This window comes from Colletotrichum gloeosporioides (assembly GCF_011800055.1).
Source record: "Colletotrichum gloeosporioides strain Lc1 chromosome Unknown consensus_48, whole genome shotgun sequence".
Lineage (NCBI taxonomy): Eukaryota > Fungi > Ascomycota > Sordariomycetes > Glomerellales > Glomerellaceae > Colletotrichum > Colletotrichum gloeosporioides.
The window spans coordinates 386,933-405,914 of record NW_025544693.1 but is presented as its reverse complement, the minus strand read 5'-3'; the positions used below and the strand labels follow the sequence as shown (position 1 = coordinate 405,914).

The 18,982-nt window shown below is 52.9% G+C and overlaps 4 protein-coding genes across 4 annotated transcripts; 2 read left to right on the top strand and 2 right to left on the bottom strand.

Moving 5' to 3' along the window:
- Window positions 1-2,061: 2,061 nt before the first annotated feature.
- Window positions 2,062-3,113, top strand: GCG54_00004116 (uncharacterized protein; the record flags this gene model as incomplete). Its single annotated transcript, XM_045404171.1, has 2 exons — window positions 2,062-2,116; window positions 2,176-3,113. The coding sequence occupies 2 exons, from the start codon at window positions 2,062-2,064 to the stop codon at window positions 3,111-3,113; spliced, it is 993 nt and encodes a 330-aa protein (XP_045264006.1).
- Window positions 3,114-3,324: 211 nt separating this feature from the next.
- GCG54_00004115 (uncharacterized protein) lies at window positions 3,325-5,571 on the bottom strand (the record flags this gene model as incomplete). Its single annotated transcript, XM_045404170.1, has 1 exon — window positions 3,325-5,571. The coding sequence occupies one exon, from the start codon at window positions 5,569-5,571 to the stop codon at window positions 3,325-3,327; it is 2,247 nt and encodes a 748-aa protein (XP_045264005.1).
- Window positions 5,572-7,384: 1,813 nt separating this feature from the next.
- Window positions 7,385-7,783, top strand: GCG54_00004114 (uncharacterized protein; the record flags this gene model as incomplete). Its single annotated transcript, XM_045404169.1, has 1 exon — window positions 7,385-7,783. One exon carries the CDS (start codon window positions 7,385-7,387, stop codon window positions 7,781-7,783), a length of 399 nt encoding a protein of 132 aa, XP_045264004.1.
- Window positions 7,784-12,248: 4,465 nt separating this feature from the next.
- On the bottom strand, window positions 12,249-13,909 carry GCG54_00004113 (Ammonium transporter MEP3; the record flags this gene model as incomplete). The annotated part of the gene is made up of 3 exons (XM_045404168.1): window positions 12,249-12,784; window positions 12,844-13,767; window positions 13,840-13,909. The coding sequence occupies 3 exons, from the start codon at window positions 13,907-13,909 to the stop codon at window positions 12,249-12,251; spliced, it is 1,530 nt and encodes a 509-aa protein (XP_045264003.1).
- Between the last annotated feature and the right edge of the window lie 5,073 nt (window positions 13,910-18,982).

Sequence of the window (18,982 nt, the reverse complement as noted above, 5' to 3'; positions counted from 1 at the left end):
CGCTATCGTTGCGTCGAGCGTGAGTCAAGCGGTGAAGATTCACATGCCGGATATGGCATCGTGTTGGGAGCATCTCTCGCCAGGCGCAATGGCAAGGGACCGGGTTTGGGCGAGCCAACTTGCCGACAGGAGTCACTCCACGGCTACATCAGTCTGTGTCTTCGAGGTACCACCACATGCGACCATACCCACTGGAGAACTCGGGATCCCGTCCGCTCTCCCATCGATAAACCAGCGAGGGCCGAAGTAGTAGTTGGGTCGGAGACGACCAGCGAATGCTCGGTGTTGCATGTGATCTTTTTGATGAGATTTCATCTTTTGACTGATAACATCCGATGGGCTACCACCAATCCACTTGTCAAAGGGAAGTTTGATGGTTATTGGCGGCGTTGGGGCTGTGACTAGCCTCCTGCGGTGGCGACTATGGATGGTCTCTGAAGTGTATTAAGCCACACGTCGGTGCAAGTATCAGTAGAGCACTTGAACGTGCTCAAACTTGGGCGTAATCACCGCTGTGTTTTGTTTCGGACACTTGCGTTCTCATACCACGAATGTCGCGTGGATCGCAACTGCCTTGAGCGAATCCAATTGGGTTGCTTTGCAATTAGAGAGCTTGCGAGCTCGCCATGTACACTAGTCTGTCCTCGCAGCGCATAATAGCATCAGGTTGAGGCCCAAATCGGTGGGTAATGCAAGGCAACGACACAGAGATGCCAGGTCAGCTTGTGTAGTCTGTACCATTAGCAAATGTCGAATTAGTGGTGAGTGCTCTCTCCAACGTAATGGATATATTTCAAGTCATAAGTTGCTAAGTTCAGGCGAGAAAGTCTCTCAACACGACTAGACGCCTGCCTTCGATCGACCAACTTGAGGGCATTGCCCCAGAACATCCGAGCATATTGTGTTTTACGTTTCTCCCAATAAAAATTTCGAGTTTGAGAGCAATATTTGCGGCTGATACGCAGAGATCTGGGAGTTTTACGCCTCAATACTCTGTCGCAACTGCTGCGTAATTACTTACGGAATCAAGTCGGATGCCAAGTCTCCACCTGCTTAGCAATAGACCATTAACTAGACTTACGTATGACTACTGCTTATTATCCTGTTGTACAGCTTGAACCTGCGGTTAATCTAGACGTGTGATAGTTCTTAGGAGTTTGGTGCTCGACGCATCGTCCCTAACCATGCATTCCCACTAATAGCCCCGCCCCAGCTTCAAAAAAGACACAGAAAGGGCAAAAACATACAACAACGGGCATTCGCCGGTCGTCACCGACCCGACTACTACTCCATCCCTCACTGGCTTATCTATGGGAGAGCGGACGGGATCCCGAGTTTTCCAGTGGATATGGTCGTATGTGATAGCGTCTCGGGATGGACGAGATAATGAAGGCATCGTCGGCGAGGCGGGGCACATGCTTACAGAATCAGGCTCCCGCAACGCAACACCTTACAGCCTGCCTGCCAGAAACAACGTATCACCTGCATATAGACCAGCATTGGAATGCCGACCAGTCGAGAGTTGTCTCGGAGTCTATCATGAGGCTTTTTTTGATGCGAGGCGCGGTTCCATCAGAAGCTCTCACTGGGGCCAGAAACAGATGAGATCCCGCAGCGCCTGGTGCAAGGTCTTTTTGCATCAGGAACCCAATGTACATTCTGACCCCAGGTCATCATCACCCTGAAAGAGAGCCTGCGTTCTCGAGTCATCACCTTGCTCAGCACCAAGACATATGTTGCTGTTGACCCTTGGCTTATGACCATTTGGACAGTCTGGATCCACACAACCCCTGCTTCGATGTTGGCTCTTGCATATGAAGAATCTCTGAACCAACCGTTGGTCCATCAAAGGTTGCAATATGAGCTGTTTCTTCATGCTGCCAGGGTCTCGAGTTCCACAATGCCTCGGACTTTGCGCCATGGGAAAAGGGACTCTGCAGCGGCGCTATCCACTTTCTGCTGAAGATATTTTCATAAATGCGCCCAAGGTTCCCCTCAATTCTTGGCTCAAACTGACTCCGAATATTATCAAAACTTGTATTTGTATTCAACAAAAACATAATGGCTTCCTGGGACGCCAAGGGCAAGTTCGCCGTCGTTACCGGCGCCGGCAGCGGTATGTGCTAAAACCCTGATATACCCGGAACATCGTGGTCTGATCGACATCCACTCTAGGTATCAATCTTGCATTTGCCGAGCAGCTGCTCACCGCGGGCTGCTCCGTTATCTTTGCTGATCTTGCTCTGCGTCCGGAAGCAGAGGAACTCATCGCCAAGTATCCTCATCCATCCAAAGATGACTCGCCGTCTGCCGTCTACCACAAGATGGATCAGTCCAACTGGGCTCAGATATCAGAGACGTGGGAGTTTGCCCTGAAGACGTTTGGCAGGGTCGACCTTCTCTGCCCCGGAGCTGGCATCTGGTACGAATCATGGGCTTGCCTTAGTAGCATGGAGTACGTATTGACGCAAATCTATAGGGAGCCTCCAACAAGCTCTTTCTGGGATCTTCCGGGTGTCTCGCCGCTGGCCCAGGATGACCCGAACGCTGCCCCCGGAGTGTACAACATCTTCGCCGTCAACGCCATGGGACCCATCCGTTTCGCCCAGATCGCCATCGACTACTGGCTGCAGAACAAGATTGCAGGCAACTTGATCTTCGTGTCGTCCCTGAGTGCATACCTGCCAACCATCGGCACCCCGCTCTACAACGCCACCAAGGGCGCTCTCAACTCCTTCACTCTGAGCCTGGCCCAGATGAAGGCTCGCCTCGGCATCCGAGTCGCCTCCATGTGTCCCGCGACCACATTCACACCAGCAGTGCTCCAGCCGTACTGTGTAGGAAAAGTTCGCGAGCAAGACATGAACATGTCGGCTACGGAGTGTGCCGAGGTTATGCTGCGCATAGTGACGGACGCTAGTTACGGCGACGGGCAAGTTGTCGAGGCTATGCAGTTTGGGACCAAGGAGAAGTCGGATGTGAGGGTGCGTGTGGTGCCGTACCAGAGTCTGCTGCCCAACATTGACTTTGAGGGGGACTTCAGCGGAAAGAACATCTTGGTGGAGGAAGAGAAGTTGTGGGAGAAGCTGAAGACGGAGGGTGTAAGGTCCTGAGGATGGGTGGTAGAATTAGGTGTACTTTAACGGTGATTAAGACTGTTTTAAAGGATAGAAATCGACACTCTAAAATTAATCTAAAAGGCTATCTTTCTCTGCCGGTCGTCTCCTGCTGTCGGGACACTCCAGTGCTTGCTCTGTCTGAACCTTAGCCAGTCCCGTAGTCGTCTTCCAGAGTTGGCACCGCTGAGTAGTTGAGGCCCGAATTTTACACAACATGTTGCGCAAAAGGTCGGAAGGGATTGTCTTCTCTCTCGTGCTTGATATAGAAATACGCATGTAAAGACGAAGGACGACAAGATATTGTGGTCTCAAAGGCATCGTGCTGCTGATTCTCATCCATATGTTGAACTTCGGCACCGCCTAGATCTCGAAACATATGGGTGGCGGTAAAGGAAGTCTTTGGCGCGTCGTAGGCACTCAGGTCGTACTTTTGATGCATCACGTCCAGCGCCTCGTTCCAGGTTCCTCGCGCCATATAGATATTCTCGAATTGACGAAAATGCACTGGCCCATCTCCTATGAACCTGTCAAGCCTTTTCGAATCAAGACACACGGCGTTCAGTAACACCTGGAGTGGCCGCACCCATTGTCTGGGCTTCATGATGGACGCCAGATACCAGTTCCCGGCCGAGGATCCCTGAAGTTTCTCGTTCTTGAATGTAATGAAGTCCAGAATGAGTAGACTCAGACTCTTTGTATCGAGGAGAGCGTCCAGAAAAGTGTCCAGGCCTACCAGCTCCTCTTGCGAGCGTGGCTTCCAGACGTGATTCACACCGTCCTCGTCAACCGGATTTCGATCGTAATTCCTCCAGTCGGCTAGTGGCCTGATCTTGAAGCGCAAGAACCACATTTTCTGTAAAAGTTTGACGATGCCTTGTCGAGCCTCAACATCTGTAGGGCAGAGAGCCTCGAAACCCGGCGGGGATGTGATGTTAATGTCGACCTTGGTAAGCTGGACTCCGAGCCTGCCAAGAAGGGGGAAAAGTTGACCAAGAACGTCAACAGGTGGTGAAGTCTCAAAAGAAAAATCACCCCCCATGGGCGAGAATCCTGCAAGACGATCCCATTGCATCGGCTTCGTGAAAATTTCTCTATAGTCGTCTCCCTCCATGAAGTTCTTATCGGACACCAATGCCCAGCCCAAATCTTGCCGCACGGTACGTTTGCGTCGCGACCTCCATAAATAATCCGACAATTCCAAACGAGTGAATCGGGGCATCTGAGACAGTGCGTTGGCAACTTTGTTGACGAAGTTTTGTTGTACTGACTCATACTCTTCGAAACTGCGTTTGTACGCCTCATACATCTCCACGAGTTCACGTTGTTGACGGAAAAGAGCCAGCCATCTCTGCTCCCCGTCAGCACCATCTCTTGGGGTGGTACAAAGCTTTTTCCAAGAGTCTAAGAGATCTCGGAGCTGTGCATGTCGCAGCATCGCGTCTTCAATGCCGGAGATGTCAGTAAGGATGGATCGACGCTCCTCGTCCTGCCGATAAAGCGCAAACCGGAGCATCCAGAACGCGTACTCCGTGAAGTTCCATGCAGTGGCCGCGACTGTGGCGCAGAAATAGCCAAGTGAAATGCGAACTCGTTCAACGCCGTTGCGCAGGTGTGGGCGCTCGGCTATGTATTCAAGTCGATCCAGAGAACTCTTCGTCATCTGCACTGTCACACAATGCAGTAGCGCGGGTGAAGCTGCGTGGTTAAGGGTTCGACAAGTGAGGCGAAGGCATTGGATGTAGGAGGAGCCATCCGCTTTGTACGGTAGCTCAACATTTTTCGGGTTTTCGCTAGTACTCTTGTCGAGGTACTGCGCCACGAAGCTGAGAACCTCAAGCGGAAGATCGATCAAGGCGAGCGGTCTGAGAGATGAACGCGAACGCTCCTGTGCGATTCCGCGCAACGAATCATGTTCGAGAAGAAGCCTTCTGGCAAGCTCCACATGATGGCTTTCAGGGGCATCTTTGAGGGCGACTTTCGCAGAGGCTGGCTGCCCGTTGATTTCAAACTTCTTGACGTGCCAGATGTCTTTGATATGAAGCAATAGTTCGTCGATGTCGGTCATTCGCTGGTAAATGGCACCGAGGCTCCAACTTGTGAACTTTGCCGGCTGAAGTTCTCCGGTGCATAGCTCTTTGCCGCGATCACGGATCTTCAGGTCTGTCCATCTCCGATCATGAAGAATAGGGCGAGGATTAATGTCACACCCAGGAGGTGCGCTGCTCAGCATATTCCCACCAACCCAGTCTTCAACCCCATCGTAGTAAAGACGATCTTCTGACCAGTCAATGTCGAACCAGGTCCACGTCTGGCCCAGGAGATCCAGGCGGCTCTCCATCTCCTGAGCGAAGTCGACTCTGTCATGGTAAAGCATGTCCTCGATGAGATCAGCGTCCCAAGGATCATAGTCGTAGTCATCGTAGTCCTCAAGCTCACTATCGTCGCTATCCATGGTTCTGGCGTATGTTGAGCACGTTCAAATGATGCGATCGGAATGGTTTGCTGAGGAATCAATCGTGATGATGGAGGTGGAAGGTTGGCAATTTATTCAACAAAGAATGTCCCGCGCCCTCATGTAAGTCAATGGGCGGCTGAGCGTGAGACACAACTTGAACACTACTAATAGTGAGGTAATGTTTGTTCGCAAGGGGAGGTAGTGCACTAACAGAAGCTGCCGATGTGCATCTGGGGACTTGTCAACAATCCAACAACATACCATTGATCCAACACATTTTCGATAAGAACATATTGAAAATTCGTCATCAGCTCGATCGGCCGCATGCGGTCAAGCCATCCAATTAGGGTCTCTTGTGAAGATCCGATAGATACCTGGCGACCCGGCAAGGGGTAAGTGCAAGAAATTAGTGGCATTCCTTGATTTGTGCAACGATGTGCCTCTCGCCAAAAGAACGGGCGTATTTCGTATGGGGATACTATCGGCCGTCTTCTGCTGTTGCAGACGGAGTCGTGATTTCGTATATTTGGCTCAGTGTGAATTATTGGCTATTACCCCTCCAGCCACAACTGCCACAACTGCCACCATTACAGCCCATTAGTTAGCCAATCACTCTGGGAATATCAGAACTCACTACTGCAACTTCACCTGCACCTGCAGGCACAGGCAGAATCAGGCTCGCTTTACATGTGATGTGACTGGCAACGCCACAAATCAATCAGCATGAAAGAGCGAATCGGCAATGGGCACAGGTTGATGGCGGTAGTTGTGCAGCTGCAGCTTTTAGAAGAGCAACAGCAGCGATGGACTGGAGTTTCCTTTCCAGGTCCGGCAAACACAGTAGGTCCACGGGTAGCTCAGGAAAAGTCCACATACGAAATGATGCGACTGAGGGCTGAAGATGAGACGGAGTCGATGAGCAATAATGTCTCTCAGGTGGTTGCTGCCAAAATAGGAGACACTATTGACCGCGGTCTGTCCGTAGGCCTCCTCAAGAGCTTGCAAGCCGAGCTGAGCTGATAGCACCCTTCTCTGGGTTTCGCTCTTGTTGAGTCTCTTGGAAGAGAAAATTGAGAGCGGGGCTTTCAGACAAGATTTTGATGGAATTCTCAATACGAGAGACATAGTCAGCGTCTATTCGGAACTCCTCGCATCGAGACCGGAACCCACGAAAGCTAGGAAAATGCTCAATATCGTCCTTGCGGCCGCACAATCACTCAGTGTCGAAGAAGTCAATATCGCACTTGCGGTAGCCCCCTATGGTGATGATTCCGGCGATGGAAGTCCGGAACGACACCCGGGACGCCGTACAAAGCTGACATTCGACGACGTAGAGTATGGACTCGTATACCCCCTCGAGAATCACCTGAAACATGTTTGTGGCCATTTCATTCGTACTATCAAGAAGAAAGTGTACCTAGTACACGAAACAGCAAGAGAGTTCTTGTTCGCGCTGAAGACCTCGGCTGTAGAGATAAAACGCAGCACAATTCCACTCCTAGGTCCGCCTCATGAGAGCCAGCTTCACCATTTTCAGCACAACTTTTCCCTCGTCAACGCCAATACACTCCTTCTGAACATCTGCGTTGCCTTCCTCTCCTGCTTAGCCAAACCATCGAAGACTTCACCGCCAGGCGAAGTCAGCCCCGAACCCGAGCCCTTTCGTTCAGCGCTTTCCTGGACAATACACTACCACCGCACCAAGCGGTTGCTTGAAAAGCGCGAGAACCGATACTACCAAAACCTATGTCACCCTCTGTTTCCAGGCTTTGACTGCTGGATGCAAGAGTTTTGGGACCCGAACCACACCATGGCAAAGAACCAAGTCTCACATCCGCCGGGAGCGCCAGATGACATCCAGGACTACTACATCGAGTACTTCAACCTCGAGACGCATAGCTCGTACTCGCATGGAGCTGGCCCGGATGGCAAGCACGACAGCGCCATCTCTGACTTTGAGTCGTGCGAAGATGAACATTCAGACGCCTCCAAAACATCGCTGAACTACGGTAGCGTGGCTTTTGGTCAAGACAAAGTTGACGATCAGCCTGATCGCCTCCATTTACCGTCATTGCGGGGCGCGGATACAGCTATGTCGAGTAAACCGGGTTCTTTGAGCAATGACTATTTTCCACTCAGGGTTGACGAGGAAGGGCTGGTGTCTTTAGATTTCCAGGGCAGGTCATCCCATAAAATTCTTGAATATTAGATATAGGGAGGGCACAGTGACTCAAGAAAGATCTCAGGTATGCTGCGCAGTTAGTGGGGGCAATGAGGTTACTGCAATGAGAGCTATACCAGAGTTACAGCTTCTATCCCGAATGACTGAGCTTTGTATCTATGGAGAGGATTGATATATACGGGCTTATTTAACGTTGTTGACAATCTGCTAGTCGAAGTCATATACATAGGGAAGCCACTCTGATACAGAAAAGGAGGGCAACCAACTGCGTCTGATCAGGGGCTGTGGGAGAACCGAATAGTTTGCTTCAACCCAAATTGTAGCACCTCTGAAGAGCATAGAGACGATATATCGGAGCGGTTGCATCGTATAATTCAGGACAGATACTACGTTTTCATGCCTTTCTAAAACGTAGAAGATGTGGCGGACTATAGACTTTCTATGACGTATTTGGATAGAATAAGCACAAGTACAAGAATTTGTGAAGATAAAGGTGTTCCTAGACATGTTGAGACCAGCGACCTCTCTTTAGGAGGACTGAATCCCGGTTCGATGGAGAGTTCGATGGAGCTCAACCCAGCTTAAGGTATAGCTGGCGAGGACAAAAGTCCGACATGCAGAGCTTATGAGATGGCCTTGAGCAGGATCATCAGATTGCCCCTTTGCCAGAGAGCTTTGCTAGACAGGCAGTGTCAGTTGGCTATCCGGGTAGTGTCCACCACATGAGCAGCATACAATCTGTACATCCTATATCTATGCCAAAACGACTATACTTGCTATTGTTATCGCTATTGTCGCCACTATTGTTGTCCTCGTCGTCCTCGTCGTCCATCGTTATTCCTGTCTATCTCTACTGTCGTCCTCGTGGAAGTATTGGGTACACTACGATATAGTTCTAGGGGACACCGCCCGGACAGCTAACTGACACTGCCCGGCTATTAAAAATCTTATCAGTGCTGAACTCTCGAGGTTGACAAAAGACATCACCTCGGAATGGCCCTGCCACATCATCAAATACGTTAGAACACAAACGGCTCTCATGGAACAAGAAGCGCTCGAACCTACAACTGAGTGAACTCGGGACGGCAATTAAATCACGGCCGCCAATCCATTGCAAGACAATCAAAGCACAGTGTAGGCTTATGCTCGCCTTTCAAATGGTATCTTAATCCTCCGTCATCGACGAAAGACACCGAGGCCTGAGTTGCCGACTGACCACGCGGCGACACAAACACCTCCCGTTGAAACATCGACTCAACCTCGAGATTAGAACTTTGCCTCCACTCCGTTTTGAATAAAAGTGCGATAAATCTCGAACTCAAAGCCTCAAGCCATCTCATCGACTCGATCAGGTGGTCTCAGTGCTCCGGGGCCAGGAGCACATGGGTGGCGTGCGATATCTGAAGGATCAGGCTGAATGTCGCATCCATGCAGCTCAAACACTCACCCGTGTCGATGCAGGTCATCAGCAATCTCCATCAATGTTCTTAAGTCCATCACAGACGCGATCAAGGCTCAATCAGCTCATCTCACCGGCGTGATGAGCCGAGGTCCATATCCAATCTGGAGATGTTGGGGTAAACGCCCACCCCAGCCCGCTTACCCCAACTTCCGTCAGTCACCCGCCAAACCAACCACAACCAACAAGCACCAAGAACCCACGAAAAGATCGTGCAAAAGACCCAAAAACCAATCCCTCCATCTTAATATCCCCTTTCCTCGGTAATCTAAGTCACGCTCACCCAAAGGATCGATCTCCAACGGCACCAGCCCCGATTTGTCCGCCCTACGCCCAGCCAAGACCTCGCTCGAGCGCCCCTCACCCCCGGGGGCCTGGTGTCGGGGGAAACGGTTACGCGATATTTACATGATGAAAACCCTCACGCAAAGCCATCCACGTTTTCTTCAGTGCGTTCGTCCCGCCGCGTCGGGAACGGCCAAGGCCGCCGCCGTTCCGTCGTGTTCCACAATTGAGGCTCTTGTGTGCTTTCTTCAACGACATCCGTCATTTGGTGATGTAGAAGGCATATGTTGATGTGTGGGCGGTCTTTAAACCAACGACAACCAGATGCACATCGTTATCTTATCTTCCTGCGTTACCTCAGCCTTAGCCTTTCTGCCTACCTACCTACTCGGGTAGGTAGGCAGAGTGACATGCGCCACACACACACACTGGACACACACACACACACCAGCGCCGGCGAAAACACCACGCCTTTGCGCCCGCAACGCCCGCAGACACCTCCCCCAAACCCACCCTTTGCGCCCGCAAGATCCAAACACCCGGGTCTCCAGGAGGCTCTTCAACGGGAAGGATTCCTTTTCATTCGGCGGCACGACATTCAAGGAGAAAAAAAACATAGATAAACAAGGGGCGAACCGTCCCGAGAATCTGGGGAAATCGAGAAAAGAGCCAGATCTCGCGGGCGCATCGCGTCTCTTAGCTCTGCAGCCGCATCGCGAGGCAGGTTGACGCACATTTCGCGATGTTGCACACTATTTCAACCTCACTTTTATCCGTACCGTTAACGACTTGAGTGTTCCTCTTTCCTTCTCCCGTTCTGAGTTCGTGCCAAGACATTGAACCCCATGGGCGGCAGCTACCAATTCTCCCACTTGGCGGCCGGTGCTCCTCTTTCTCCCACGCTGAGCTGCCTCAGAGCCCCCCGCCTCTCACTCCTCACCCGCCTCTGTCCCTCTTCTCTTCTTCCATCGGCAAAATGGCCTCCCACATCTTCCCAGTGTGACCCCCATATCGTCCCACACCGATAATCTCTCCCCATCTCGCCCCCCGTCCCCAGTTCAGACGCCCTTCCTGTCATTGACGCCCAAGAAACCCATTGCAGACGCCTCCCTCCGCTCCGTAGTTCGCCGACGGCTAGACGGCGTAACTACGAAGTGGGCACATTTAATTGTCGAAATCTCCAGCCAGGGGGTGCTTAACAGCCAGTCACGGTTCGAGTCCTTATCTCTGCGACTTCGGTGCGGGTGGGGTGGGGGAGACTTTTTTTTAAGAGAGCTGACAGGGTTACCGGGGATCCAACAAACGGCGCCAGTTCGATGTGGATTGTGGCCTCCCCCTCAGGGGTCCTCGTCGATGGAACGGGGCGCGGCTTTTCTGCTAGCGGCATCCTTGGATGCCCAAAGGCAAAAACCCGGAAGAGAGAGCCGGGGGTGCGTTGAGGCAGGAAAGTGGTTTAGTTGCTGCGGTATCCGTATGACACGGCGTTGTGTACGTCCGCGACGGAGATACTTTCGCCTCGGCTGGACGGGGTGCTTCGAGGGATTCGTGGTCGTGGCATGGTGCTGCTTATAGGATTCATGTAGCTCAGCGAGGCCGACCGAGGTGATTGACCGAGATACAGCGGCACAATGCCGCGGTGCTGGCTTGGATTCGCCCAGGTACGCAGGAGAGTGAATTGAGTGACCACAAAAGGGAAAAGCAGGTCTCGCCAAGTGTACAATAACACAGACACACTGGTCGGCATCCCTCCTCGAATTGGCCGTCAAGCCCCCTCAATCGTCCCATGGTATGGATGTGGTAGAGCAGGGGAGGGAGGGAACATGTTGCCCAGGAGAGAACACGAATCCGCTGACAGCTTCCTCTCTCACCCGCGGTCTCCGAGACCGACCTGGCCGAAGAGAGCAAATTGCGGCCGAACTCTGCCATGCCTGACCAGCCAGCCCGACTGGAAATCCACGGATGGAAAAGCAACGCTGGCGACGCAAAGAATGCCAAGACAATTTTCATCCGGGGAACATTGGCACAAACATCCGCAGGGAAAGAAACTCTCCTCGCTTGAATCGCATGCGAAAAGTCTAAAGCAGAGGGGAAAGTCAATGACTTTCGCAGGTACATACGACAGCAGCAGCACTGTCCAACAGATGGAGAGGGGAAATTGGGCACAGCCCACACATGCGCCGTCTGCCGAATTGCAAAGCAAGGTCGGGCGACCGGCCCTGGTATTCGAATCGGGTTTGCGAACGAATGAGAATTTTGGAGGACAGAAATAAAGCCTGTGCCAAGCTGACGGCGGTGTTTCGCACCCTCCCGCTGACTTGTGACACCGCAAGAATCCGCCAAGAACTCTGGTGTGCTGTTTTTGTGCTCTCATGTTTGCTAGGGCGCCGTGAAGGATGAGACATTGAGTGACGCTCGCTCGTAATGGGCGCACAGAAGAACTCTGTGCATGTCTGTTCGTCTGTACTTTGGTGTTGAGGTGCAGGTAGGTCACTTGCGCAAAATTGGGCTTCAGATATGTTGCAATGGTAAATTTTTGAATAGATTCGCTTTTGGGCGTACCACTGTGTCATGGGTATTAATACAAACGAATATGTATGCTCGCTTCGCGTTTCGCGGGATATCCTTCCATCATCAAATCAAATCCGTAGACAAAACCCCATCCTGTAGGAACGCCTCGCCGTCTGACGCTAAATGGCGTCGACATCAACGGTATCTAGAACTCAAAATAGCACAACTTGACCCAGCCCTTTACAATGAAGGGGCCTTTTCACTCCTAAGCTCTCCGTCGGGAGTGACAGGCTTGGGCTCGTCGGAACCGCTGCTTCCACCATTGTTGGCCATGTGCTGGTGCTCCTCGATACCGTGTTGAGGGCTGAACTTGCCCTCGGCGGCGGGCTCGGCCTGGTGGGGGGTCCAGGCAAGGAAGTCACGGCGGACCTCGACGTAATCGTAGGAGAATTCTCCGTGCTGGTCGTCGTCCATACCCAGGAGCTCGGCCTCCTCGGAAGCACGCAGGCGAAGACCGGGAACCATGTCGATGGCCTTGGCGATGAGGGCGGACATGACGAAGGTGTAGGCGCAGCAGGCGACAATGTAGGCGATTTGGATGTACATGAGCTTCCAGTTGCCGTCAACCCAGCCGCCGGTCAGGCCAACGTTGACACCGTCGAGACCGATAATCGAGCCAGAAGCGAAGAAGGCGTTGAAGATGAGGCCGACAATACCGCCGATACCGTGCTCGGCGAAGACATCGAGGGAGTCATCGATCTTGAGGAGGAACTTGACTGTAGAGCGGGTTGGTTAGCATAAGAAATAGCTTGCTACGGGTTGTGTTGTAACTTACTCTTAGTGCCAAAGTTGCAGGCGACACCAGCAACAACACCGAGGATGATAGAGGCCCAAGGAGTAATGACACCGGAAGCAGGGGTGGCAGCGACAAGGCCAGAGATGGTCCCGGAGCACCAGCCGACAAGGGACCACTTCTTGGCCAGGCGGAAATCGAGCAAGCACCAGGTCATGGCGGCGAACATGGCAGTCAAGCAAGAGTTCCAGCAGGCCATCGCAGCGCGGAGGTTGGCACCGAAAGCAGAGCCACCGTTGAAGCCCAACCAGCCGAACCAGAGGAGGATAGTGCCGAGGGTGATGAGAGAGATGTTGTGGGGACGGAAGTTGAGCATCATCTTCTCGTTGCGGCGACCGAGAACCCAAGAGTAGGCCAGAGCCGACATACCAGAGCCAATCTCGACGGGACCGCCACCGGCGTAGTCGAGAACACCGTACTTGAAGGCCCATCCGTTGGCGTTCCAGGCCCAGCAGGCGACGGGGCTGTAGACGAGAGTGGCCCAGAAGAAGATGAAGACCATGCAGGGAATGACGCGGCCACGCTCAGCAGTGGCACCGGCGACAAGGGCGGCAGTGACGGCGCAGAACATCATCTGGTAGAAGGAGTAGAGGAGGGCGGGGACGAGAGGCGAGCCCTGAGAAGGAGTAGCGAGAACCTTCATCAGGCCGAAGTGTCGAAGATCGCCGATGAAGCCGTTGGTGGTAGTCTCGGAAAAGGCGAGCGAGTATCCCCAGAAGTACCATTGGAAGACGATGACAGAAAAGCTCATCATGACGACCCATAATTGGGACAGAGCCGACTTTCTGCGGGCGAGACCGGAGTAGAGGAAGGCGATACCGGGAATCATGAGCAGGACCATCGCAGCGGAAACGAGAATGTACGATTGGTCGCCGGACTGGTACCATTGGTTGAGGTTGGTGGTGGCTGTTGACGATGGTTAGCATCAAAAACGGTGGAATCGAACACCCAGATTCTCTGGCTGGCAAGAGAACATACTGGAGTCACCACCAAAGTCGGCATTGGTGCCATTGAACTCCGCAGGAGCTCCTGTATGGCTGTAAGACATCGTGGCGGTTGTGTGCGGGCGTGTCGTATGTGGGTGGGAGAGATTCACGCAAGGTTGGGATGATGAGAAAGAGGAGGGATGTCAAGGAGTATTATTATTTTGTGAGCAAGCTGTCCGTCGGACAGAGCTGTCGAGGAGGGTTAGCGGCCAGGATAGGTCGAGTACAGGATGAGACGAATTGCCTGGGTGGAAAGATCGAACAGGAGGACGCTTGCGGGATGAGAGGGACGGGCAAGATCATATATAAAAGTGCAGAGGGTCGAGCAGTGGTTGCGGCAGCATCAGGATGGAGCACTGCTGCGGTGATCCCTGGCTTCACGGTTGGGGGGGCTTGATTGCTTGCCTGGGACGGCGGAGCTAGCGTGGGCAATCCGCATACGGAGGAGGCGTTGTGGGAGTGTAAATTGTAATCATTGTGACTGACAGGTTGCTGTGAGTGAGCGGGCAGATAAGAGAAACACAGACCAGTAGGCAAAGATAGACATGTGAGTGGACGATTCGGCGCGGGTGGAATAAGTGGAGGTAACAGAAAGAGTGTATTCGTAAGAGCAGAAAGCGTCTTCGATTCCGACCTGGATCACACCCGGACACCACGTCCCAGCCGTTCGGGGTATCCTGGTCGAGAAGGCACCACCCCTGCTCCTGCTCTGCTGTTCTACGGATACTGCGTACGGATACCGCAGTGGAAAGATACGTACCTCCGATGCCCTTGCACCTATCGCGCCCCACGCTTTCTCAGGCCGGCGCTCATGTCACTGTCATTGTCATTCGCATTAGTCTGAGAAAGATACGTACCGCCACCACTTACACCACCTCACCTCTGGCTCTTGCTTAGTACCTGTGGGCAGAGAGCACTGTCCCTCAAAATTCGACGATGCCGGTGGCAGCAGCAGGCGCAACGGGGAGCAGATGGATGGCTTCATCGTTTCCCCAAGGTCCCTCCCCCGGCTATCGCTAAGGCAAGGCTTGACGGAGCATGTCGACATACGTCGGTCCTCGACGACGAGGAGCGAACCTATCACTGCCGCCCCTTTCGTCGGTACCTGCCTTTCTAGAAGACCAGGACGGGGCTGCCACGATGCCACCGGGTCGCGGCGCAGAATACGTATCCCGGAGCGGTAATTAAGCTCGTGCTTTGGCTCCTTCTCGCCGCGTGAGAGTCTGGGGACGAGCTTGCTGACGATTAACATTACTTACTACCTATGTATTTGATCAATCAATTTCTGATGTCCCTTTCCCATATCAGTCTCTTCGCCCCGGCCTGACCTGATCCTGTCCCTGCACACGGCCGCGACACCTCTCTCCGACTATCCCTCCGACACGCGTGGACAAATCTCCTCGATTCCCTATCTCTGTCTCGCCTCACCCCGACTATCAATGCCGACGTGGATCGACCGTTGCTGGCGGCTTCATTCCGGCTGAACGTCTTATGCACGTCTTCCCCGCGAAGGGGCCCCGGAGTGTGCATCACGCTGGACAAATACCGCATAGCTGCCGAGTTGCGACACTGCCACCTCGACACTCCATCATGGGTATTCATCACCGGCCAGAGTACAACGTGCCAAGACAAACCAGCGAAACTATGGACGGCTTCAACGTCGACAGACCAAATACAGTTTCTTGACCCAATGCCTGCTCTTGGGCTGCCTCTGTCGCTTCAACGACCCAAAGCTTGGCATCCACCGATGATGAATTAAATCGTTAATCGACCAAGAGGTTGCAGATAAGAGATCCGATAGGCGCAAGCGTAGCGGGACCTGTCAGTGGTGAACAGTAATTGGGCTGAATCAACGAAATGCCTCTGGTCCACTCAGAGGCGGTCGCTTGGATTGTGGCTGCCCGTCCGCTTGTCAGCTCGTTCCGTGCTAAATGCTGGGCTCTTCCAGGCACAGCCTCGGCCGAACACTGAGCGAAAGGTGCTACCCAGTCTCCAGCGTCGAGCACCCCTAAAAACCAGCGACAGTCTGCTGCAGCCCAGCCCCTTGCACCGGCGGCCCAGCAGTCCGGCAATCGCAGTGGAATGCCCCACTCGGCCTCCCTCCACTGATGCGGACGGGACAAGACTCGTCGACGTGGGACTCGCCTGGGGGCCCCCCAATCCCTTTGCTTCTTCTTAATCGATTCGCCCCAATACGGCAATCCTCTTCACGACAATTCCCGTCCTCTCCACCCCCCAAAACACGCCTGTCAGCCATCATGTCTCGACCTTATCGCAAGGCTTCGTCTTTGCTTTTTAGCCGTGGCATGCGCTGACAAGATGTCAAACTAGGGAGTCATCCAGTAGGCGGGAGACCAAAAGGGCGATTGTGGTTTCTTCTTCACTCAGCTTGGCCAAGAACCTGAAGGAGACGCAGGCTTGACCTTGGTCTTAGGACGCAGGTCACCCTCCATCAAGGACAGAGATCCCCGATGCCCAGCATGTGCCTCGTCTATCTTCAAGTGTCTCGAGACCAATGAGAAAACGCCAGGCTGTTCGTTCCTGACAAGACTTTCTCCAAGTTGGCCCAGACTGTCGAGCAAGGCTTGACCAGTCATGCATGCCGTGGCTCGTGCCATCACCAGGGCCAACCAACTGAGCCTACTTTATCTTTCACCTGCAGTGTGGCATGATTTGAGCTGTCAGCCAGATCAAACCATCAGAACGACGACCTGCAGATGCTCTTCCTCGCGAACCCCGAAAATCTCGGACCATAACTTCCTCCAACAGAAATAGGCACAGAGGCAAGCACACATCAATTTCAGTGTCCAGGGTCGATTCTCGAAAATCACTCTCATGCTGACTCCGTTGCCGGCAGTCCTGTCTAGCTCCGTTTTCGGCACATGTCGAGGGAGATTTCGGGACTCAGTCTGCTAGCCCCATCGCGCTCATCCGCAGACGCGCCTCTTGTGGGGGGATAGGAAATCCATTAGTCGTGCTCCTAAAAATCGTTTGCTAACACAGCACTGTCAAATTGCCGAGGACCACTCTCGATGGCAAAGGAAGCCCCCAAGGCCCCGAACTTGGCTTCCTCCACCGTCGGCGATCTCCAGCTGGGGCGCTCCCGCAGCTCCAATCAACGGTTCGTCTTTACTAGAGACCTTGGGTTCACACGTTGGATTACTATGCCATGGGGCATGTCGTTGCCTAGACTCTTGAGGACTGTCAAGGTGCGATCAGGCCCAAAGAACCTGCGAAGGGACTGAAGGACCTGTAAAAGAAGCAGCGCCTCTCTAAACCTCACGAGAATTGCCGACGAAAGGCCGGTTTGGCTTTCACGACACAACATCAACAATGAAATTGCAGCACGACCAACTCGTGGAAAGGCGGCAGAAGTCGATTAAACATTTGCCGGACGATGACAACGACGCCACATTCCACGCGCTATCCATCGACCAGGTGGAAGTGTTCGCTAACTTGCCAAGATCGGCGAGAGGCTTGCCTCGTTTCCAAGCTTCCGCAGCGACTATCTTACAATCGTTGATGATGGTCGATCAGCGCACAATTGAGGCATCAGATCAGACACTACATGACGTTGGCGACGCGGCGACACCTCCAGATGCGTTGAAGGTGACCTCGGCCGCAGGCATCTGCATGAGATATCGTCGCACCATTACGCCGCATCATCTGGACGCAAGATAAAGACCTTTCGTGTCATCCAACGAGAACTCGCCAATATTCGTTTCCCCGTACGCTGTCATGCCCCTTCGTCCCAACGCTGCACCCCAGCTTTCATCCTGTTGTCTGCCGACACGAGACTGGGCTGAACCCATTGAAATCCAATATGGCTCGCGTTCGAGAATCTGACCATCGCCCAGTCCGGACGACGTCCGCCCATTTTGAAACCTCGCTGGTGGGAATCGCGACCCGGAGTTGGGGGGCAACCCAAAATGACGTCCCTGGGCAGCAAAGCAGCATGGGGAGGCTGTTCTTCTGCGACAGGCGTCTGCAGGGAAGCATTCCCTGTTCCGGGCCCCTACGAGCGCGCTAAACCTTAGCCTTATCAGCGCTCAGATGGCCCAATCACGACCCCGGTCACTTTGTCAGAGCAAAATGTCATTTTCCTTCTAGCGGCAGGTCCCGCACAAAGGAGACGGTATCCACATCGGGGCCTTCGCTCCTTTCCGGAAGGCGGCGTCTCCACTTCGCGGCGTCGCTCGGGCCGGCATGTCCGTGGACTCGACTTTCTGCTTACGAACAATGCCATTGATCTTAAGGGGAGTGCAAGCTGCATGAATGCGACGTGTGGTAAAAACCCAGTGATTGTTTACTCTCAGTCTCTCCATTTGTGAAACACATTGTCATGTTGAGTCGAGATAAAGGTTGACAAGCCAGTTGGTGGGCTGCGAAAGTCCTACTAGCTCGTCCAGCATGGAAGGGGCTATCCAGTGTTCTTCTCAGAGCCTGGACCTAACAATGCGCTGATTGACCATCTTCCGGTTTCTTTGCTGCGTCAGTCTACCTCCATCGCCGAGTTTCCGCTTGCTGGTTCTGGCAACATAGACCTTGAATTGAGCACTTGTGGTGTTTTGGTTAGACGAACCATGCCCCCCGTCATTACTTCCGCCAAGCAAACATTCTTGACTGTTTGACCTGATTTCAGATGCACCGTCGAGACTCGTCTTGTTATCCACGAGACTCGAGCAACAGCCGCGTCAAGATTAATATCCGCGAAAGCGCGCAATGAATGTCGTCGAATCTTCCTCCAGCCTCCAAAGATGCACGTTAGAATATGAATAGTCCTGAATACACCAAGAAAGATGGTAATAAAAATTGAAGCAAAGCTACTAGTTGGTTGGGAAACCAGCGCGTTCGGGGAAAAGCTTATCGCGACAGTTGTGAAAACCAATACCAGGCGAAAATCATTCCCCAGTATTCAAAACTCTCACTTTTGCATCCAATACAAAAGTTACCAGTCCTACCGAGATGTCGACTACCCTGAGAATACATGCAGCACGTCAATGATGACTTGAATGTTAAATACCCCCGGTATCGATAGACCCATGCAGCTACAACATAGTCGCTGAATCACCCTCCTTGGATGATCTTGTGAACCATTTAGAACCACTTCTGAGGATATGAAATCGACTTCCTAT